The 24,663-nt window shown below is 43.1% G+C and overlaps 1 protein-coding gene across 1 annotated transcript in view; it reads right to left on the bottom strand.

Moving 5' to 3' along the window:
• Window positions 1–24,663, bottom strand: part of LOC145347742 (metalloprotease TIKI2-like) — a 349,733-nt gene that overhangs the window by 7,967 nt on the left and 317,103 nt on the right. Inside the window, exon 6 of the mRNA XM_080195506.1 lies at window positions 18,525–18,803. Coding sequence (XP_080051632.1) covers window positions 18,525–18,803 — 279 coding nt within the window. The remainder of the gene's footprint in view (window positions 1–18,524; window positions 18,804–24,663) is intronic.

Here is a 24,663-nt window from a genome sequence, read left to right as displayed (position 1 = left end):
GGCAGCAGTGCTAAACATTGTGCCACCATATGGTTCAAAGTGGATGTTGTCAGCACTCGTGAAAACAGACGCTATGGCCGGAATGTTACGCCGGCAGGATTTTCCCATCCCGCTGCAGTGAATGGAGATAGTGGCTAGGGAGCAAATTCTTCAACCTCGTTGCAGCTGGAGTGTAGCATGAATGGCTGGTAAGATCGCACCACATGTCTTTTGGCAATGACATTGAGGGGGCAAGGATAGACCCTTATGGACACTAGAGATAATGGCGCAGAACAGGAAGAGAAGATATTTAAATGATACTCTGGCTACAATTAAGTAGATAACATAACGAGGTGAGAGAAGTCCTATTCAACTGGACAACAATGGAGAGGTGTTGGAGAAGGGTAATTGGTTGACCATGTAAAATGCGACAGATATTTTGAGAAGGACAAGGAGGGATAGTTTACCTTTGTTACGTCACAACTGTGACTTCAATAAGAGCTCTTTCAGTGTAACGGCAGGAGTTGAAACCTGATCAGAAGAATTCAAAGTCGGATTTTTGGGAAAAATGGGAATGGATTTTGTGAAGTGACAAATTGTTGAAGGATTTTGGAGAAGAAAAGGAGGTTGGAGATGTTTGGCAGCATGGTGGGGTCCAGGGTTGATCATCTATGGAGAGGTGTAATGACAGTAGATTTAAAGAGAGGGATAGCACCTAAAGTGAGACAATAGTTAACAATATTGATTAATATGGACAGCAAGGGGAAGTTGAGTTGCCAGCAGCTTAAGGAATAGAGTTGAGGAAGCAGGAACTGGGTCTCAAAAGCAATATGAGTTTGAAGGGACATGAGGGAAGATATGAGAAATTAGAGAAAGGTGCGAGTTTGGAGCTTGGGCAGGGGGCAGTATTAGAGGAAGGTCAACCCAGCAAGCTCGTGGGAGAGAGAAAAGCAGAAGAAGAAGATGAACAGAAAGTCGTGAACTTATTGACAAAGAAGTCCATGAGCCCCTCATACTTATGTTGGAGATGAGATGGAAGGAATGGGAAAGGAGATGATCTGCACCAGAGAAAAGAAGCCAGGGGATAACTTTTCATTCTAGAATAATCCTGGAATGGTGAGAAATTTTAATAATCAAGAGCAGGACCCATAGGTGCTTTCTGTAGTCCAGCCAGATCTAGCAGTGGCTGGCTAAATCAGTTGTTCACCATATATGTTTAAGTCTATGTCCCTTGGACTTGAAGGACTGGAAATAGGGTCATATTGTCATAGAGGTTTACAACATGAAAAACAGGCCCTTCGGCCCAACTTGCCCATGCCGTCCCTTTTTTTTAAACCACTAAGCTAGTCGCAGTTGCCCGTGTTTGGTCTATCTTACCTATGTAACTGTCTGAACACTTTTTAAAAGACAAAATTGTACTCGCCTCTACTACTACCTCTGGCAGCTTGTTCCAGACACTCACCACCCTCTGTGTGAAAAAATTGCCCCTCTGGATTGTTTTGTATTTCTCCTCTCTCACCTTAAACCTATGCCCTCTAGTTTTAGACTCCCCTACCTTTGGGAAAAGATATTGACTCTCTAGCTGATCTATGCCCTTCATTATTTTATAAACTTCTATAAGATCACCCTTCAGCCTCCTAGGCTCCAGAGAAAAAAGTCCCAGTCTAGCCAGCCTCTCCTTATAACTCAGACCATCAAATCCAGGTAGCATCTGAGTAAATCTTTTCTGCTGTCTTTCTATAATAGGGTGACCAGAACTGTACACAGTATTCCAAATGTGGCCTTATCAATGTCTTGCATAACCTTAACAAGATGTCCTAACTCCTGTGTTTAATGTTCTGACCAATGAAACCAAACATGCTGAATGCCTTCTTCACCACTCTGTCTGCGACTCCACTTTCAAGAAGGTATGAACCTGCACCCCTAGATCTCTTTATTCCATAACGCTCCCTAGTGCCCTACCAACTGAGTAAGTCTTACCCTGATTCAATCTTCCAAAATGCATCACCTCGCACTTACCTAAATTAAACTCCATCTGCCATTCGTCAACCCACTGGCCCGATTGATCAAGATCCCATGGCAATCCTCGATACCTTCTTCACTGTCCACTATGTCACCAATCTTTGTGTCATCTGCAAACCTATTAACCATGCCTCCTATATTCTCATCCAAATCATTAATATAAATTACAAATAACAGTGGACCCACCACCAATCCCAGAGGCACACTGCTGCTTACAGACCTCCAGTTTGAAAAACAATGAGGGGCGTACAAGATGGGAATGGCTAAGATGAGAGAGAGTCATGGTTTTATTGGGAACTAGGGCAGATGAGGGTGCAGTAGAGTAGATTAGTAGCTGGAGAAATGTTGTGGTGGATGGAGGGCCAGAGGCTAGATAGTTGGTGTAGATGGGGGTATAGAAATCCCTGAATAGGATCACAGTGTGCCTTAAATATACCATAAAGAATCACAAGTACTTCACGCAAATATATGTATATATGTGTCCTCGCTCTTACAGTCCAAAGATGTGCAGGTTAGGTGGATTGGCTGTGCTAAATTGCCTCAGTGTCAGGGGGACCAGCTTAGGTAAATGCCTGTGGTTATGGAGATAGGGTCTGGGTGGGATTGTGGCCAGTGCAAACTCAATGGGCCAAATGGCCTCCTTCTGCACTGTAGGATGCTATGTTATACCAGGTGAAGGTATTGTCTGCATTTACACATATGTAATCATTAGTAGAGAATTTTGAATAAGTATTGTAGATTTAAAATGTGTTTTCAAATGCCTTATAAATTTTGGCCAAGATGCTGCCTGCCCTAAAGCATAATGGGAAACAAGCAGAACTAGTCAGGCCACATTTTTTGCAAACAATAAGGTGCAGAATATATTCTCTATTATCAGCAGGAGACCATGCAGCTGCAAGTTACCAAGGTTTCAAAATGAATGGAGATATTTAGCTTCGACTGGTAAAGTGTAGTTAGCAGACGGAGGAGAATGACTCCCTCTCCATTCCCATGGTTTGCAAGTGGTGAGGGCGATCCTTGAACCGATAGGAGTTGTGTCGGTAACGTTGCTAGGCAATGGGGGGGAAGAACTTTTGGGTCTGGTTGACCAATGAATTCCCAATTTTGCTAGAGGGTAGAATGCCCTTGGCCAAAGTAAATAATGTGTATCAATATAATTGGATCATCCAGTGTGGATGACCAGTTGGGGGAGAGAAATAAAACCTTTGAAAAGATATATCTGTTTTACACATGTACCGTAACGTCAGAGAGAAGTTGGATTCTTCTGGATGTCTCTCTCCCAATGCGTGTTGGTCAATAAAGAATGTCTTTAAATGCACACTGTCTTTTGCAAGTCTTTGTATTTGCTGAATCTGAGCGAAGCCCTCAGAAAACCCCCTTACAGTTGGGATTTTGAAAGCACAGTTGGAAGTGAATTGAGAATATTTTTTTCTAGGAGTGGTTACAGGTCGTAAGGTAGGGGTGTGGGAGTGATATGAGAAAATGATACAAGGTTTCCTTAGCTGTGATTGATATGATGGGGCTAGCAGGAGCAAGTGAGAAAGTACAGTGATGGATGTCATCACTGCTTAGCCAGATTTCTGTCAAGGCCATGATATTAATGCACGCACCTACCAAAAGTGGACGGCACGACGCATGGTTCACAGCCACTTGCATGCGCACACATGCACAAAACCAGCGGTTGCCTAGCTGATATATCGGTTATTTAATTTAAGATTATGAAAGTTGAGGATAGGGTTCCTCCATGGTGAAGTACTCTTGCAGTTACTTATCCCATCAATTGCAGACTGCTGTTCCTCTCAAGCTGGAAAATCTCTGATTGGCTCTCTGGCTTGGAGAGCCTGCCCACCGCCCAAAATTGGACAGTAAACTCTCTCTATTTCAACGAAGGGATGGGGTGTTTTATCCAATTGAAATCCCACTGACTGTTACTCCTCCCCACAACTGGAAGTGGGTTTGGGTTTGGGTTTAGGACCCACAAACAGTTCCAACTTCTATTTCCTTGGAGGGAAAATTTATCCCAGTGTCTTTAATAGCTTTGGAAATGTAGCCCCATTGAGTGTAATACTCTAGTTCTTTAATCTTTTCACTGGAAATTACTAGACATATAAAAGGTATGCAAATTGAGCTTTCAAAAATGACAGTGCCTTCTATGCAGACAATAAAATATGGGAGAAAGATAGCCATGTGACATGTTCAGAAAGTGACACCCAAAATTATGCTTATTTGATGGCCCATTTTGTTGATTTTTGCTTACACCCAAATTTACTTCCAATTTAACTAACATGCATAAAATTATACAAAGGCAAGCAAAGCAACTGTGGCGTGAGGAATGGCTGAACTCAAATCATATATATAAGATGAAAATTAACCATCTAATTAACATTCATACACTTTAGGCACTACATGTTTCAGAACATACAATCATGGAAGATTTTCATATTAATTCGATTTATACTGAAGCCACAAAAATTCAAATAAACATATAATACTGAGCAGCTCTCAATGAGAATAACAGTAAAAAGAAATGTCACTGGTAAATGGTAATAAAACACCAGAAAAAAAATAATCATTTGTGACCACACCTAAAATTCTGGGCTTAATTTTGAACCAGCACATTGAAGGAAATTTGTGGGTAAAGTTTTTTTTAGCCTGGGATCAGGGCCATAAGAATAAATGAAGATGTGTTCATGCATAGGGATTGACAGATAGGCATAAAAATGAGTAAAATGGGCACAGCGTAATTAATTGCATAACAAATTTGCATCCGAATGTCCTTGAGCTATTATGTCAGACATTTTACCTTACGCCCCAAACGAACTTAGTTCTGGGCACTTGCATTCAGGAAATCCTATCCCATTATTTTGTGATTGTGTGAGGCCTGAAGCTGATGCCTGATGTGTTAATCATGGGGCATTTTAAAGGGTGATATATTTTATAGTCCCACTGTTATTGCCATTCTATATTTATATGTATGAATCGCCTTACTTCCAGACAGAAATTGAGGGGTTCTTGACAGCTCCTCAATACACAGGCAACTTCTGTTTTATTAAAATGCTGCTCCCACAAAAACCAGTCCATCTTGAAAGGTTTAAACTCCCCCCAACGCCCCCTAAGTTTCATCCCTATACTGTGCCATTTTCATACTCTGCACCAACTGGGATAATCACCTTGAGGTAAATCTGAAGCCTGACTTCCAATGCATTTTTTAAAGGAAATACCTCTTTTCTTTATTTAACATGATCTATTTCCTCCCAGAATACAGGAGGGATGAGTTTGGCTACATAACAGTATGTTAATACCAGGGTTGATCTGTAGTTTCTGGTGTCAATCATTAGTTGAATTGGATAAACCTGTAAGTGAACAAAATGCACCAAAACTACACACTTACCTCCCTTTCCCCGCTCACCTTCGCTACCGTGTATTTTGATTTTCACCTACCGGCAGTGATAGCAATCTCGTCAGTTCCAGGGGGGCATCAATATTTTACACGTGAATGGGTTTAGGGGGATAAAACTCCATGGACCTAACACTTTGGCAGACTCGCTTCTAGCTCCAATTCCTGCCCCAAATTAAAATTGTGGCATTGGTTACATTGGAGTGGCAATTTGAATGCCAGAAATATGACATGATGTGGACTTCCCTATGAAGAAGCCTCAAGTATCAAATACTTGATGTGGAAAAACTAAGAGAAAAGGTGAGCTAATACTTTGGATTTTCATTGTGAGCACATTCACCAATGAGGTTGAGGAATGTGTTTTCCCTGTACTAGTGTGTCTTTCCTACTCTAACAGCTCACTATAAAATCTTGCACAAGGATTGCCCTACAGTTATGAGGCAGCAAATTTGAAGGACAATAGAAAAGACACACATTTCTGCAGACTATCATATGGTATGAATCATTTTAACTGCTCAATATAACAAGTATTTCATCTGATGATAAGGAAAAGGGAAAGTTGAAGCAGACAAGCTTCTAATAGGAAACAGATTTTCATCTAAAAAAAATTCTTATGTGCATGTGTCAGATTGATAGAATCATTTTTTTTAATGCATTAGCTCAATGACAAAATCGTTGCAGTTCCACTTCAACTGTATGGTTACTAGAAGTGCCAACACACATCTGAGTTATGCCCAACATTTTCTTTTACAGTGAATATTTCGACAGCTTTTTTTTAATATAAAACCAGTTCTTAGACTCAAGGTCTAGAAGGGGCTCTGGACTGAAAGTGTTCTGGAAATAATGCTCAATTCAGTTCAGCACTGTATGGATACATTTCAATGATGAATTTCTTACTTGCACTATACACTATCATATCATTATGAGTGATATTAGGGATGAACAGATTCATCCTTTTCAACTCCTGGACATCAAAAACAGGCATAGTGGGTTGAACTCTTGTTCTAAATTGCTACTGGGCCAGTAATCCCGAGGATATGAGTTCAAATCCCCTCCCCTATGATAACTTTAGACTCTAATCAGCTTAGAAAATCTGGAAGTGTAATAAAACTACGATCAGTAATATGGTTAATGAAAATGCAGCAAATTCACATGATGATCTCTTGGTGGCTGCAGATGAGCTGAACACTGTTGGAGTGTTGATTCCTTTCAGCTGATAAGTACTGCTGGGTTATCTGAGGGCGCTTTGACTGCAACCTGAGTGCAGACTAGGACTCCCTATACCTGTGGGAATCCAGACAGAGCCCTAAGTCCAAGGGTCCTCTCATGCTGACTGAACTCATTAATAGCAAAGTGCAATGACAAATCATCCATCACCTCTGATATGTACTTGTGGGTAGCAGATCACAACATTCAGCAACAAACCGTCACCAGCAGAACCCTGCAAGGATCTGAAGGTGGAGAAGTTAAGGGTTGCAATGACCTTGCCTGCCACTGGCGATGTGTGCTCACACAGTCTAGTTGGAAGGAAACCTTCCAAGAGGCTGCATATATCAGCTACGACACAATAGCGCCTGGATGTCCTGAGGCACGGGTACTTTATCATGTCCGTCATGTGTGAGTTATAATCACAGAGCCATTGAATCCCTATAGTGCAGAAAGAGGCCAGACAGTCTATCAAACCTGCACCAACTCTCTGAAAGAACATCTTACCCAGGTTGAGTATGGTAGGATGAGAGAAGAATTGGCGAATGTGGACTGGGGGAGTGCGTTGGAAGGTAGGTCTGCTGAGGAGCAGTGGAGGATCTTTAAGGAGATCTTTCTTGGTGCTCAGCAGAAATTTATTCCGATGGTTAAAAAGGACAGTAGGAAGAGAGGTAATAAGCCGTGGATAACGAAGGAGGTGAAGGAAAGTGTTAAATTAAAAGCGGAGGAATTTAGAGTAGCTAAGAGTAGTGGGCGAGAAGAGGATTGGGAAAGGTTTAAATGTCAACAAAGATTGACAAAGAAGTTGATAAAGGAGGGTAGGAGAAGCTATGAGGCTGGGCTAGCACTTAATATAAAAAAGGATAGCAAGAGTTTTTATAAATATATAAAAAGGAAGAGGCTGGCTAGGGTGAACGTTGGTCCTTTAGAGGATGAGAAAGGGGAGCTAGTGGTAGGGGATGGGGATATGGCTAAGGTCTTGAATAACTTTTTTGTTTCGGTCTTCACGGAGGAGGACGTGAATAATTTGCCGGGTGTTAGCGATGGAAAGGTGGTAGGAATGGAGGGTCTTAATGACATTACTGTTACTAGAGAGGTGGTGCTCGACAGACTGGAGGGGCTGATTGTGGACAAGTCCCCAGGACCGGATGGAATGCATCCGAGGGTTCTGAAAGAAATGGCGGAGGTGATAGTGGATGCCTTGGTGGTTATTTTCCAGACGTCGCTGGATTCCGGGGAAGTGCCGGAAGATTGGAAAACGGCTAATGTTACGCCGTTGTTTAAGAAGGGTGCCAGGCAAAAGGCGGGGAATTATAGGCCGGTTAGTTTAACGTCTGTGGTAGGTAAAATGTTAGAATCCGTCATTAAGGAGGAAATTGCGAGGCATCTTGAAGGGAATTGCTTGATAGGGCGGACGCAACACGGTTTCATTAAAGGGAAGTCGTGTCTGACAAATTTACTGGAGTTCTATGAGGATGTGTCTAGGGCAGTGGATAGAGGAGAGCCGGTGGATGTGGTCTTTCTGGATTTTCAGAAGGCGTTTGACAAGGTACCTCACAAGAGGTTATTGCAGAAGGTCAGGGGACATGGAGTTGGGGGTAGGGTGTTAGCGTGGATAGAGGATTGGTTGTCAAATAGGAGGCAGAGAGTGGGGGTCAATGGGTGCTATTCGGATTGGCGGTTGGTGACTAGTGGGGTGCCCCAGGGGTCGGTGCTGGGGCCTCAGCTATTTACCATTTATATAGATGATCTGGAGGAGGGAACCGAGTGCAGGGTGTCGAAATTTGCTGATGACACCAAGATTGGGGGAAAGGCAAATTGTGCGGAGGGTGTGGAGAGTCTGCAGAAGGATCTAGATAGGCTGGGCGAATGGGCCAGGAAATGGCAAATGGAATTTAATGTTGGCAAGTGTGAGGTGGTCCACTTTGGTAGGAAGAATGGTAGGAAGGATTATTACTTACGTGGCGAAAAACTGCAGCAGGCGACGGTGCAGAGGGACCTCGGGGTCCTTGTGCATGAGTCGCAAAAACCCAGCTTGCAGGTGCAGCAGGTGGTCAGGAAGGCAAATGGGATGCTGGCCTTCATAGCGAGGGGGATTGAATATAAAAGTAGGGAGGTCTTGCTGCAGCTGTATAGGGCATTGGTGAGGCCGCAGCTGGAGTACTGTGTGCAGTTTTGGGCGCCGCACCTGCGCAAGGATATTTTGGCCCTGGAGGGAGTGCAGAGGAGGTTTACTAGGCTGATACCGGAGTTGAGGGGATTGAGCTATGAGGAGAGGCTGAATAAACTAGGCTTGTACTCGTTAGAGTTTAGAAGAATGAGGGGAGATCTCATTGAGACGTATAAGATGATGAATGGGATGGATAGGATAGAGGTGGAGAGACTCTTCCCGCTCAAAAAAGACAGTAGGACTAGGGGGCACAGCCTCAAGATAAAGGGGAGGCGGTTTAGAACAGAGTTGAGGAGGAACTTCTTCACTCAAAGGGTGGTGAATCTCTGGAATTCTCTGCCCGTTGAAGTGGTGGAGGCTGCCTCGCTAAATATTTTTAAGAAGCGGGTTGATGGGTTCTTGATAAGAGAGGGGATTAAGGGTTATGGGGAGAGGGCGGGAAAGTGGAACTGAGCCACAACAGATCAGCCATGATCTTATTGAATGGCGGGGCAGGCTCGAAGGGCTAGATGGCCTACTCCTGCTCCTATTTCTTATGTTCTTATGTACATCACCATCCCTGCTCTGCCTCAATCCGATCCTTGTAACGCTCATACATTTACCATCTCTATTCCACTTAACTTACCTACCTCTGGATTTTAAGGCACCATTTACCATGGTCACTCCACCAAACCTGGACATCATTGGACAGTGGGAGGAAACGGAAGCTGCTGGAGGAAACCCACGCAGACATGGGGAAAACATGCAAACATCACACAGACAGTCACCCAAGGCTGGAATTGAACCTGAGTCCCTGGGTCTGAGAGGCAGTAGTGCTGATGACTAGGCCACCCAGGAAGTTGGGAATACTGAGCTCATCCCCTCCACTCTGTGGAGTGGTATGTGGTTGAGAAGGCTGCTGTTGCTCCTGTTGTTCTTGGTATTAGTGTTGCTTCTCTCCTTGTTCCTCATCAGAGGTTCAGGGTAGAAGTACAGAAGCTGTTTTCACTTTGCTGAAAATGCAGAGAACTGAGAAGTGCAGCTCAAAGGCAGTGTACTCCAAGGTAGTAAAAATCATCTCCATGATGAGAATTAAAGCACACACTCAAACAACTCCGGCAAGCAAAACCCATTCACTTCGTTAAGGAAACAGCTGTCAGGTCTCCGTATTTATTGCTTTTCTTGCCTGTCAGTCACTCAGCCTCAACACTCCCTCCTGTCCTCTCACATGGTTCTATCTGGAAAGTTAAAGTCAGAATTCTCAGTTAAAACTGTAGTTAATTATTATTTAACATATTTAAACCTCAGGCAGGCCTGCCTCAGGGGAGGTTTCCTATGTGCTGAAGAACGCACTTGGGTTTTGGACGGAAATTGAGAGGTTCCTGATAGCTTCCAACACTGTGACAATTTCTGTTTTATTAAAATGCTGCTCACAAAGAAACCAGCCCACCATGAAAAGTTCAAACTCTCCCTTAGCAGAATATTTTCTGCAGAATATTCAATGGGATGGGGTGGTACCTTCATAAATGAATTACATTCTATTCAGACACAAATATGAATACTGTCCAGCAACACCCACTGGGCTGTGATCTGTACAAGGAGCTCTGGGTGATATTGTCCCCCTCCCAATCCAAAAATGCAAAAGACAATTGCAGTTCCTCAGAATTTCTCCAGTTCAAATCAGCACTAAACAGAGGAAAGGGTTTGAACCACGGGTCATCCTGGTCTAAAAGATTAATAGCTACAAGTAGAAGTGGAGTTACCTCTGACATTTGGAATTTATTTAATAGAATCATGTAGCATTGAAGGAAGATATTTAGCCCAAATGGGGAGGCGATCTGCCAGGGATTGGTGGGGGCTGGGTGGGGGTGGGGGGGGGAATGGTGGCGATTGATGGTGGAAGGGGGGTACAATTGCATTTGTGAGCTTGCCCAAAAATAGGATTTGATTCTCCCGTTTTCATGCTCTTTCAGCATTTTGAATTTTTTTGGTAATAATGTAAATATATGAAGCATATAGAAACTATTCCAATTCTGAATTCATCAATTCATTTTCCATTTAATTTCTTAAAGTTACATATTATCAGAACAGACATTCAACATATATATCTTAGATTGAAAGGATATAAAACTATCCACTGTGACAGATTGTGGAATATTTTCTTTAAGAACATACATAAGAACATAAGAAATAGGAGCAGGAGTAGGCCATCTAGCCCTTCGAGCCTGCCCCGCCATTCAATAAGATCATGGCTGATCTGTTGTGGCTCAGTTCCACATTCCCACCCTCTCCCCATAACCCTTAATCCCCTCTCTTACCAAAAACCCATCAACCCGCGTCTTAAAAATATTTAGCGAGGCAGCCTCCACCACTTCAACGGGCAGAGAATTCCACAGATTCACCACCCTTTGAGTGAAGAAGTTCTTCCTCAACTCTGTTCTAAACCGCCCCCCCTTTATCTTGAGGCTGTGCCCCCTAGTCCTACTGTCCTTTCTGAGCGGGAAGAGTCTCTCCACCTCTATCCTATCCATCCCATTCATCATCTTATATGTCTCAATGAGATCTCCCCTCATTCTTCTAAACTCTAACGAGTACAAGCCTAGTTTATTCAGCCTCTCCTCATAGCTCAACCCCCTCAACTCCGGAATCAGCCTAGTAAACCTCCTCTGCACTCCCTCCAAGGCCAAAATATCCTTGCGTAAGTACGGCGCCCAAAACTGCACACAGTACTCCAGCTGCGGCCTCACCAATGCCCTATACAGCCGCAGCAAGACCTCCCTACTTTTATATTCAATCCCCCTCGCTATGAAGGCCAGCATCCCATTAGCCTTCCTGACCACTTGCTGCACCTGCAGGCTGGGTTTTTGCGACTCATGCACAAGGACCCCAAGGTCCCTCTGCACTGTCGCCTGCTGCAGTTTTTCGCCACGTAAGAAATAATCCTTCCTACCATTATTCCTACCAAATTGGACCACCTCGCACTTGCCAACATTAAATTCCATTTGCCAGTTCCTGGCCCATTCGCCCAGCCTATCTAGATCCTTCTGTAGACTCTCCACACCCTCCGCGCAATTTGCCGTTCCACCAATCTTGGTGTCATCAGCAAATTTCGACACCACACACTCGGTTCCCCCCTCCAGATCATCTATATAAATGGTAAATAGCTGATGCCCCAGCACCATCCGCCAATCCGAATAACACCCATTGACCCCCACTCTCTGCCTCCTATTTGACAACCAATCCTCTATCCACGCTAACACCCTACCCCCAACTCCATGTCCCCTGACCTTCTGCAATAACCTCTTGTGAGGTACCTTGTCGAATGCCTTCTGAAAATCAAGAAAGACCACATCCACCTCTATCCACCGCCCTAGACACATCCTCATAGAACTCCAGTAAATTTGTCAGACACGACTTCCCCTTAAACGAAACCGTGCTGCGTCTGCTCTATCCATGGAGGTGTGCAAATGTATCATTTGCAAAAATGCTTTGCATTTTTGATATCGCTGAAAAGTTCTCAAGTTCTGCACTACCGAGCAACTGCTTTTTATTTTGAATTGAAGTTCTTGCAGTTTGTTCATTAATGCTTTTCTAGATTCTTAACTTTGATCTAATGTGATATCTAACATTTTCAGCTTGCAATAGCCAATCAGTTTAGCTGCAGTGAAAGATCATGCATCTTAGATTGCAGAATCTCATGCCCTGCTACTATTCAAGCATCAGGAATGTTAGGAGTCAGGAGCAGATCACAGCTCCACCTGACATAATACTCATAACATCAATGGGCTGATGTATTCACTCAGATCAATGTAACTATTCATCAGACGCCTCCCCTCCCTGCACCCAAGCCTGAAAGAGGAGACTTAACACATTTTCATTGTACGCAGCCAGGCTCGAGCCACAAGGCCTGTCTGCACCTAGCATAACAGACAGCAATGGGTTTCAGAGGTGACTAATGTAATGCCAGTTTAGAGACCTTATTGTTTCAGGGGCTCCAGGATTTAAACTGAAGTTTGCTCTGACATCCAAAAGGTACACCTTGAGTGCAAAGGATACAAAGCTGTCATTGTGACAAATTGCTTCCCGAGGAAACTTGGCTCCCTGCTAGAAAGCAACTTCAGTGGTGTTGAAAAGAAAAGATATCCTGTTTAGCTTACTGTTGGGGGTACAATATGAATATTAACTTCAATTTAAAACAGGAGATAAGTGGGGTTTCATTACATTGTCAAAAAATGCTGGAAAATCTCAGCAGGTCTGACAGCATCTGTGGGGAGAGAATAGAGCCAACATTTTGAGTCTAGATGACCCTTCATCAGAGCTGAGAGCAAAGAGAATGAGCAGAGATTTATACTATGGGGGGAGGGTGGAATGGGACATGGAAATGTAAATAAGGATGCAGAAGGCTGGGAAGGTGCTAAAACTGTCCATTAAGTGACCAGAATGTGTGAATGACAGAACTGAGGAATATGACAATTGTCCTGAAAAGGGGAGTGGGGTCTGGAAAGGAGAAGTAGAAAAATGGAAGTGAGAAAGAAGGATGATAAAATGGATGAATGAAATGAAACAAAATGAAATAAAATAAATGGATATGGGGTGAAGGTGGAAGAGGGAGTTCATACTCTGAAGTAGTTGAACTCAATGTTCAGTCCAGAAGGCTGTAAAGTGCTCAATCAGAAGATGAGTTGCTGTTCCTCCTGTTTGCGTTTGGGGTTCACTAGATCATTGCAAAATGTCAAGGATGGACATGTGGACAGGAGAGCAAAGTGGTGTGTTGAAGTGGCAAGTGACAGGAAATCTGGGTCCTGCTTATGGGTGGACCAAGACCCAGGACCCAGCAAGATAGGCAATGCCACGGTGCCAAGCTGGCACTGACCAAGGGGCACACCCCTCATCCTCACTGGGGTGGCTTCAATGCCCTCCGGTTCTACCAGCCAGGGCAACACGCCTGTTCCCCCCCACTTCCCCACCCCCCTCCCTCCCCACCCAACTCCACCCCCCGTTCATGGGGAACAGCTGTTTTCCTTGCCAGAGAGAACCTCTCCCAGCTCAAAGGTAATTGAGCCGGGACGATTGAGCACCAGGCTCACTAAACAGGTATAAATAAATCTTCAAATAAATTTAAATAATATATGCAGCCTTTCACTGGAAATGGGTAAGAGACTGACCATGCTGGAAATCTGGTGCCGGTAAGATTGCGAGAGCGGAGAAATTGGGCATGATGCTGATTTCTCACACGGGCAATTTTACGGCCTCACTATGCCCATCAATGTAAAACTGTCAGGCACACTGCCGGGGTGTCTGGTGCTGATGTGCATGATGTTCTGTGGATGGTCATACACCAACTGTACATTTATTAAATGAAAACCCTTCCTGTTCATGAATCTTCCTGGATTCTTCACTGTGACCTTGATGGTGACGAGGGTGTTGTTTACACCTTTGGCATCCCAGCGATGTCCGTGAATCCTGCAGCCTGCGCTTCCTGCTGAGCCTGATCCAGGTCAAATTTAATATACTGGCCAGGCTGGGCATACACAGCATCCTGACTTCCTTGACACACTTGTGGACAGATGGTTGGGGAAATGCCACAAAGGTCTCCACTGGTGGTCTGGAAGAACCCAGTGATGTAAACATTTAAGGCGGCCATCGCTTTCACAGCCATTGGGAGTGGGTGCCCCACCACTGGTGCTCTGAGGTACCAGGTCCTGTGACAGATGGCACAGGTGTCGCACTGTCTCCTTTCAGAGCCAGAGCCATCAGCTACTTGTGATATCCAACAGTTGCTGAAAGGGCACTCACGTGCAGAACTACTGGGGTCTCCGCTCCCTCCTTCTCCTGAATACCGCCCCCCCCCACCCCCCTCCCTCCGGGGTGAATGGCAGTCATGTCTTACCCTCTGGCAGCTGTCTCCCTCTACTCCTGCATTTGGTAAGGCCTGGGCCTCCTTGCCCACAATTCATTCTCCTGCTCATCCTCTTCAACTCCAGCAGCAACCAAAAGAACAGCAAGATCAATGGGTTGCAATGCAAAAACCACCTCATCAATCTGAGGGAGGGGGGGTTGGTAGGGAAGGGGAGAGATAGATGGAGAGGTTAAAAAACCCTGCTCGCCCCCAATCCAGCAACACAAACTCCCCACAATCCCCCCCGCCCTCAGAATGGCAACACAACCCCTCCCCCCATCAAACAGACATACACCCAGAACCCATGCAGTAGTGACCACAGAAAATGCAGATTGACAAATCCTGATGCTGCAACACTGCCACTTCAGGGAGTTTCCAGCCCATCCCCCACCAGCAACAGTGCTTGCTGCTGCCAGCACTAGGACCCAGAGTCATCCTTAAGACCCGAGGTCAGCACTTTGATCCGGGTCTGTGCTGAGAGTCTGGAGTCAGACCCCGTGAGCAACAACAGACCCCCAGCCCTCCACACACTTATAGGCCCTCCCGACCCGAAATACAACACGGTCGCCATGAAGTAACCTTCTCCCCACCCCCCACCGAGCAGCATGGAGCAGTTTGAAAACAGAGATTTACCTCCTTACTCACTCTCACCGCTCCAGTGCCTGAAGCCGACTTTTATACTTGGTGTTTTCTGTATGGCAAAAACAGGCGCCATTCCCACGAGTCGCATCACACCAGATTTTATGACTTTTTTTCCATAGCAAAACAGGTGCAATGAGATTGTAAAATTCCATCCAATATCTTATTTGCCTTGGTGTAACAAAGCAGGGTGGCCCATCCATAACCTTGGACCAAGATCACTGTTTAATCTCATTTTGTGCCATCTTAGGACTCTAAATATTACTGGGCTCACGGTGAAATGTTAATTCAATTTTAATTTGTACAGAATTCTTTTCCAGCCAGGAATCACCTTGCATACAAAAAAGCCCTGTGTTATTCATCAGCACTAAGCTATTAAGTGAATAACTTTTGGTTATTTTAGTTTGCTCCATCAGTTGCATGGACAGCTCCCTAATACAACGCTGTTATTTACAGATATTATTACAACACAATATTATTTCAAATCTAAATGCCATTATTAAACAGTGAGTATTCCGTGAAGATACCTGTGGCTTCAAACAACAAAGGATATAGTACATAGTTGATAGGTGTTTAAACTATAAGTAATGCCACAGAGAATGTGGGCACCTATGCCAGCCAGTTGGTTCAGGGGGTAAATGCACTATCGGGATGATGCTGAACCAAATAGGTTAGGAACATTTCAGAAGAGAGAGAATGAAGAAATTGGAAAAGAACAGAAAATTAACCCAGAAAGGAGAAAGATAACGAAAAAGGGAGGACAAGAAGAGTAAGATTTAGACAGTATGCAAGAACAGTGTTCAATAGGGCCATGGTATGAAAGTGAAATGTTTGGTCAATTTCCACAGCATAGATTCTCAAATGAAGAATGGCCAATTGGCCAAAATAGTGGAAGGTTGTCTTATCTCTTACAGCTAAAATCCAAGGGGTCAATTCTCCCAATAAAATTCAAAGTGTTGATTTTGTGTAAAAACTGGTATTTTCAGTGGGATTTCATAATGAACCTCCCAGACTCTGCATCACAGAGTGCCCGAGGGCGAATCATGTGAAAATCAGTGCTCGGGGCCTCTTCCTGCTGGAGAGGCCAGCAGCAAAGTGCTGAGCGGGCCACTGCGCATGTACAGTAGCCCCACAATATTGGCCTCCCGAACTCTAGCCAGCACGACTGCTGGCCAGGCCCATGACCTTGCATCGCTAGCCTTGGGACTCCCCAATGGTCTGATCGTTGTCCTCCTTGGATGAGTCTGGGCCAGCCTCAACGCGCCCCCAACCACCACCTCCCCCACACACACACACAAAGCCTGCTGCGCTACAAAAATAGCACAGCGGGATGGGAGAATCACACCCCGTACTTTCTGTCAGGACAAGTGTGGAGGGGAAGAGGTAGAAAATCCAGTGCAAATGTAGAATGTAAACAGATTTGATTAAAATGGAAGCTGCTTACTTGTTCACATAAATTATTCAAAGTGCAGAATATTCACTGTGTGAAGAGCAGCTCACTTTTATTAACTTAAAGTTCACTCATTTATTTACTAAAAAAAAACTTATCTCCACATTCCCTTTCTCTCCCTCTTTACTTATTCCAATCCTTAAGAACTCCAAATATAACTGGGAAGATTGAGGGCACTTTGCCATCTCAGTTAACAATTAGCTATCAGCGTTTCATGCCTAACAACACACTGTAATCTAGCTGCCTGACAGTTCCTTCTACTATCGGACTATTCTCGTATCTGCACAGCTCTGGATGTCTCACAATCATGATGTAGTGTTCTCATTCCTTGTTTATTTATGTAGCATTTAATTGTTATGATTTCTAACAGTGCTTCCCTGCCAGTTGATAGCATTTCTGAATGAATATCAGAATTAGTAAACTTCCATGCAGAACTAGTCTTGAAAAAGAAACTGCTTTCACTGACGGCAGCATTTTGGTGATTGTCTTGTCAGCTTGTCACTGAGTAATCGGGTCTCTCATGATTGTGCAGCCTATGGGCTAGAGACTGGGGCTTTGAAATTAGTTATCCCACTCTTCAAGCATTCTACACAAAGTCATGGATATATTCAAAGCTAGAAAAATAAATGAAATGGGAAATGAGAATGAAAGGAGGCAATTCAAAAGGTGAAAGATATATTCCCCAATGGTTCGGTTAGGTAAGTTCATGGCCCACTATGACCTACAGGACAAAAAGGTCCCAGGTTCAGTCTCCAGACTGTGCTGGGTTAGATGACCTTAGCCAGGGCACAAGTAGGAATGCTACAATTCACTTCAGCACCCGTGTCAAGGGAGGAAGAAGTCAGCTAAGGTTCCCTTTCCAGATTCAAAGTTTACATCTGTGTGAGCACTGTGAAAGAACAGGGTTGACTTAGCAGAAATCTTTCTGGTGTTTGAACAACTTACAAATATTCACTGCCCAGGCCGATGAACTGTCTGATCAAGAAACACTCGGGTGAATATAGCTGAGGGGATTTAGATTACAAAAGCAATGGGAAAATCAAATAAGGATTGATTTAAAAATCTGTGAAATGCAGTCAATCAAACCTAAGACGCATGCAAACACAAACCGAGTCCCAGCAAATTATTTTGGGCCACTAATCAAACCTTGTTATTGCCTGAAACTGTGCTTACCCCAGTCCAATTCCGGCATCTCCACATAATTTATTTACTGAACCATTGGCACAACCTACAATGCAGATTTCTGAAGATACAGAAATAACAATTTACCTAGAATGCCTCACTCAGGCCACATTAATGTTCAAGGCCATGTTGATCCAATTTTAGACAATGTAAAAAGCAAACTAAAAGAGATTGAAAAAATAAAATTCAAGCCACAAAATAAATTAGAATGGACTAAACTGAAATTTAATTTGATCAGTGCAGCTTTTCTTAAAAATTGAGATTTTAATATATAAAATCTGATAACACACAAAGTTAACCATGTTACTATTTTGTTATGGAGGCACTAAAGTAACAGCTAAGTGTGTAAATGTATCAGCTGAGAAATTATTCTGGCCATGAAATTCCCAGATTCGATTCTCAGCTCCTGCTGAATCATTTGATCTCAATAAAGGTTACCATATCGTTTCATCACCTCAGGCTTTAGTTCACTATTGGTATATATTTTGGGCATCACCATACCACACATGGATTAAGAGGAAGATAAACTATTTTTTTCCTTTCACTTCGTAAAATATGTAATGAATTCTCATTCCAGAACTGAACAAATATCAAAACCCACCTCTCTTCAATGCGAACCCACAGGTCACTAAATTGCCGTTGTCGCTGTTGCTTGGGCAGCTTCTTCTGTCTCTTCTTCTGGCGGCCAAACTCTTCCAGTTGACTAAGGCTGTCTGGCATCAGGAGATGTGGAGAAATTACATCATCATCTAAGTCAGCCACAGGAGAGGAACGGGAAGAAACTGGCAAGGAATCTTCAAATGATGCCTCAACTGAAGTGGAAGATGTTGATGGAAGCGATGAACTGCTTGAGGATGATCCACTTTTGTGTGTCCTTTTCCTTTACAAAGTAAGCAAAGGGTCAATCAATTTAATACAAGCATTGGCCATTATCCCCAATGACTTTATGTTATTTCATTCTGCACGTTTAACACAGCAGGGGGCCAAAACATTCAAGAGTCACTTGAGTTCTGATGAAAGGTCATTGATCCAAAACTTTAACTGAGTAGTAGGATGTGATAATAAGGTGCAAAGAAGTAAGATGGGTGGAGAATCTAGTGTAGCATAAACATTGTCTTACAATTATTGTGCACAATGGTCAGTTTCTGTGCATTAAAATTTGATGTAATTCTAGGTAAAGAATAATTCCTCCACAACCATCCACTGCTCAACTGCCCTGGGTAACATTTGGTATGATCAGAGTTATGGGAACATTCGTGTTCCCTCTGAGGGATCCCTAAAATGTGGCCAAGACAAAGTGAACCACATCATTGTTGTTTACAGCAGTCTGCACAACTTGACAACGCAAAGAGGATTGGAATCAGAGAAGGCACAGTGACAAAAGGCACCATCCATCAGGAAAAGATCAGATGAAGGCAAAGGAGCATCATGAGTAGGGAAATCAGCAGAGTGCATTTGAACAAGCAACCTATTTAATCTCTTTTAAATGATAAGACAAAAAAAGCCCCCAGTATTATCAATCCTTGCCACCACCATCCCCATTCCTTTGATTCTGCATTTAAGAACACTGAAACCATTCAGCTAACTTCTATGTCAATTACTTCCTGATAATTCAGATTAAGAAGCTGTAACATAAGGACGCCATATCCCATAGCTACAAAATGTAATAAAGGCACTGAATTTAATCCTAAGCATAATACTGCAGCAAATCATTTTGTTATCCAAGTGACTATGCTACAGTGCTTTTCTTAAAAAAAGGTTTACTTTACTATTCCTTTGAGGTACTGCTCCAGTGGTTTTGGCACAGCTACTGAAGGGTTGATTGTCATTTGAGGCTTTTTTGTGAGGAACTTGGTGTCTTCATGGAGCCTCGAGCCTGAGTGGGCTTGGCTCCAAAGCAGTCTGGTCATAATCTTTCTGGTACAGTGGTTGTTAATGGTTGCAGGGATGGCGAGAGGGCAGACTTGCTGACAGGTGTGAAAGGGTAACCTATGCCACCCTTATGTGTCACTGCTGCTCCTCTGGTGCTGGGGCTTGAAATTTCTACTCATCTGCAGGATAGCAGACTGCAAAAGACTAGTGTCACCAGTGTAGCACCAATTTCTTTAATCCCGCAACCTGTTCAAACTGGGCGTCTGCCTCTCTAAGGCAGAGATCAAATCTCTTAGAACCTTGGTTACTATTATGAAGACCCATCTACAGTGTTGCTAGAGCTAGTCACATTTTACAAGTAGATTCCAGAGTGTTGATGGTGTGGACTTCTGCACACTGTTCAGCATAGCAGAAAAACTCCTTGGTATGTCTTCCAATAACTAATATAACTGCTGTGTGGATTATTTTACTGCGCTCTACTGCACCTGAGGCCCCCATTTCCACCCTCCACAACAGTGTTGGTTTTGAACTGACACGAAAACTCATCCACAAAGAAAAAGATAACAAACTTCAGATTAAATTTGAAGCCACTGTTTTCACTTATGTGGGGTGAGCCCGTAAAGAAAAGGGCACAATTCTAAGATAGGCACTAAGAAATCAAATAAAGCATTTAGGGAGAAAGTCTTTACAAAGAGCAGGTTTTTTTGAACTATGAGCTATATAATAATCACATTTTCTTTAAAGTTAATATGTTAAATTTGAATTTAGCAGTGTAGTGTTAAAAAAGTATAACTGATTAGTTGAGAGAAATCCCACATCTGAAGAAGCATATTGCTTCTAAAATGTGTGTGAAGTATTTTCTTTTAATATTTAATAAGTTTAACATTTTTGAAAACACATTCTTATGAAATACTTAATTTAAACTTGCTTTACATGTTTCTCAAAGTCTTCATCCCAAGAAAATAAATTGTAAATCAGCTTAAAAGAATCTGAGAACAAGAAGATTTATGTAGCACTACTTATCTGATTCTGGCTGAAGACCCACAGTTATTTACACAGGCAGGCATGATTACTGAAAATCTTTGGAAGATACTTAAGAACATCCTTGCAGAGCCTACTGGCTTTGGAGATAACAAGCCTGTCTGCTGCCACTGCAAATTAGTAGGCTGGTGACCTTCGCCTTCGTGGCAAGATCTGAACTTATTACACTTAGTTTCAATCCAAGCATATTTTCTTTTGTTCAAAAACACTATGTTTCCCTGCTCTAGACCAGAGACCTGTGGAGTGAGTTAAAATATACGAGAATGACAGAATGTGCTTCAAAAAGCTGTCTGGTTCTTGTTACCAAAATGGAGCAACCTTTTGTGGATTATTTCTCAGAATACTTGATAAAGCACAAGTCATTGAATTGAGATTTTGTCCGTGATAACATTCGAATATTGGAGTCCCAGCCTAAAGAAATCAAACTCGATTCCCAGCCATGATTAATGTTCACACTTGAGCAGTTCCTTGGGATAGTTTCATTATCCTGTAGCAGAGCATTCAGGACAAGTAGATAAAAATGGTCTTTTCTTTCAATGTATCTCTGGGGCAATCAACCAACTAGTGACGGTCATGGAAAAATTCAGAATGTCTGCAGTCTAGGTAGTCTCAGTTTTCCCCTGGATTAAATATTTAAGCAACTCCCCTCTCATTTATGGCTGTATATGCTTTATAGAATACATTTTTGTAGAGTCCCTAAACGTCAACAAAGTTGGATTTAATGACTTGAGGACCCAGCTGTAAAATGTAAGTATGCAACAGATCCTTTTGGCTTTGGACAGGAACTTCATAGTAAAAAACAGTCCAATCTCATCACTCACATTCATTAACTCTTACTCTGGAGTTTCTATTTGCTTACTGCCTTGACAGGGAATATGGGAACACTTAGAAATCACCCATAATGGAAATAAACCTGATTTAAATACATTTTAATTCAGTTAAATATAATTAAACACACCCCCCGCACCAGTTATTGACCACCCGCTATATATTCAAATCGCGCCAACCTGTTCACAACAGATTCTTGCAGGCATGAATCTGTCGCGGTGATCCTCCTGGGGGCATAAAGCTGAGTATAGCCCCCCCCCCCAGGGTAGAGGAACGTGGTCAAGCAGTGCCTTAACAGTGTTCCTTGGCACAGGTTGGCACCATGGCAACCTGGTGGTTCTAGCCTGTGATGGGGCAGACCCCAGTTGGAGCCTCATAGGTGGTGGCGGGGGGAAGGGGTCCTATAATTTGGCAGGAATGGACGTGGAAGCTGGGGATGCCAGTGGCAGTCTAGCCTGCGGGGTGGTCATTGTTTGCTCTGATTGGGGCATCCTTTAAACATGGCGCCCCGATCTTAGTTCAGCCGGGCTTTACTGGTGTATTGGGAACCCACCCCCAATATGAAACATGCCTACCTGCTTTTATGCAGCAGAATGTGGTAAGATCCGAAAAGAAAACAAGGTATTGCTCTGGAGAGGAAACCCTGGAGAGAAAACACCATCTTTTTTCTCGCTGCAATCAACACTGCCATTTTTTGGTAAGATTGCACCCTTTATTTTAATATTCGCAATAATGATATCTCAATTAAACCAAATTTACACTGGGTTCTTGAGTAGGAATGTTTCGTGAGAAAATATTGTCCAACATTTAGATTCAGTTTGTCATTAGTTGTAATAGGAAACAATAGAAGAGACTTTGGGTTTAACATTTTGTTCAGACAGGTTGTCAGCTTTGACTCTGATCCCAATTCCCATAAATACAACTGCAAACTTAATTGGAACTCTTTATACTACAATCCTTCACATTACTAACTTCAATCAGGGTGCTTTTAGTCTGAATTGGAATGACCCAACCTCAGTGCTCTTGCTTGTTAGTCTTTTTTGCCTTAATGACTTGATTTACCAGGAATTATAGATAATCTGTCAATTGCAGGGAATTTATTTTTGTTCCCTTCAACATGCTACAAAGAAAAACCTTGTAGAACATCATGTCAAGGACCCAATCTTTCTGTGTTGTTTTTAATCTATTCATTCACAGGAGGTGGGGCTCAACAGCAAGGCCAGCATTTATTATACTTCCCTAATTTTCCTTTGTGAAAAAGATGGTGGGGGGGGAATTACACCCTCGCTCGAGCAAGACTGGAAATTCCCATCTGAGGTCAATGGACAATTCCGTTGTACTATTCGATTCCGTGGCTGGCAAGGCGGTAAAATTCCAGCGGGTGAGTCTCTTTCTTGAACTGCTGCATTGTGTGGTGACGGTACTACCACAGTTTTAGAAATATAGAAAAACTACAGCACAATACAGGCCCTTAGGCCCACAAAGTTGAGCTGAACATGTCCCTACCTTAGGGATTTCTAGGCTTACCTATAACCCTCTATTTTACTAACTTCCATGTACTTATCTAAAAGTCTCTTAAAAGACCCTATCAAATCCACTTCCACCACCGTTGCTGGCAGCCCATTCCACGCACCCACCACTCTCTAAGGTCATTTATAAAAATCTTCATCCAGGTCATTTATAAAAATCACAAAGAGTAAGGGTCCCAGAACAGATCCCTGGGGCACTCCACTAGTGACTGACCTCCATGCAGAATATGACCCATCTATAACCACTCTTTGCCTTCTGTGGGCAAGCCTGTTCTGGATCCACAAAGCAATGTCCCCTTGGATCCCATGCCCCCTCACTTTCTCAATAAGCCTTGCATGGGACACCTTATCAAATGCCTTGATGAAGTCCATATATGCTACATCTACTGCTCTTCCTTCATCAATGTGTTTAACCACATCCTCAAAAAATTCAATCAGGCTTGTAAGGCATGATCTGCCTTTGACAAAGCCATGCTCACTATTCTTAATCATATTATACCTTTCCAAATGTTCATAAATCCTGCCTCTCAGGATCTTCTCCATCAACTTACCAATCACTGAGGTTAGCCCACTGGTCTATAATTTCCAGGGCCATCTCTATTCCCTTTCTTGAATAATGGGACAACATCCGCAATCCTCCAATCCTCCGGAACTTCTCTCGTCTCCATTGATGATGCCAGAGGCTCAGCAATCTCCTCCCTCACCTCCCACAGTAGCCTGGGGTACATCCCATCTGATCCCGATGACTTATCTAACTTGATGCTTTTCAAAAGCTCCAACACATCCTCTTTCTTAATATCTACATGCTCCAGCTTTTCAGTCCGCTGCAAGTCTGCACTACAACCACCAAGATCCTTTTCCATAGTGAATACTGAAGTAAAGTTTTCATTAAGTACCTCCGCTATTTCTTCCGGTTCCATGCAAACTTTCCCACCATTACACTTGATAGGTCCTATTCTTTCAAGTCTTAGAGTGCCTTGGGGTTTTCCTTAATCCTGCCTGCCAAGGCCTTCTCATGACCCCTTCTGGCTCTCCTAATTTCCTTCTTAAGATCCTTCCTATTAGCCATATACTTTTCTAGATCTCTAACATTACCTAGCTCTCTGAACCTTTCGTAAGCTTTTCTTTTCTTCTTGACTAGATTTATTACAGTCTTTGTACACTGCAGTTCCTGTAACCTACCATAACTTCCCTGTCTCATTGGAACATTGCTATGCGGAACTCCAGACAAATATTCCCTGAAAATTTGCCACAGTTTTGGCCCAGCAAAATCCCCAAAACCACTTTCACAATTCTTTTCTGCATCCTTTCATCCTTCGTCAAATGTGGTGCCCTGAATTAGGGACACCAGCTGAGGCTGAATCAATATTCTATAAAAGTTCATCATAACTTCTTTGCTTTTGTATTCTGAACTAGTAATTATAAACACAGAATCCCATATGCATTTTAACCCCAGTCTCAACTGCCTTG

The sequence above is a fragment of the Carcharhinus amblyrhynchos genome, chromosome 9, assembly GCF_965287045.1.
Source record: "Carcharhinus amblyrhynchos chromosome 9, sCarAmb.v2.hapA, whole genome shotgun sequence".
NCBI classification, from domain to species: Eukaryota; Metazoa; Chordata; class Chondrichthyes; order Carcharhiniformes; family Carcharhinidae; genus Carcharhinus; species Carcharhinus amblyrhynchos.
The sequence above is the reverse complement of the archived record's forward strand: the minus strand, read 5'-3'. Positions and strand labels throughout refer to the sequence as shown.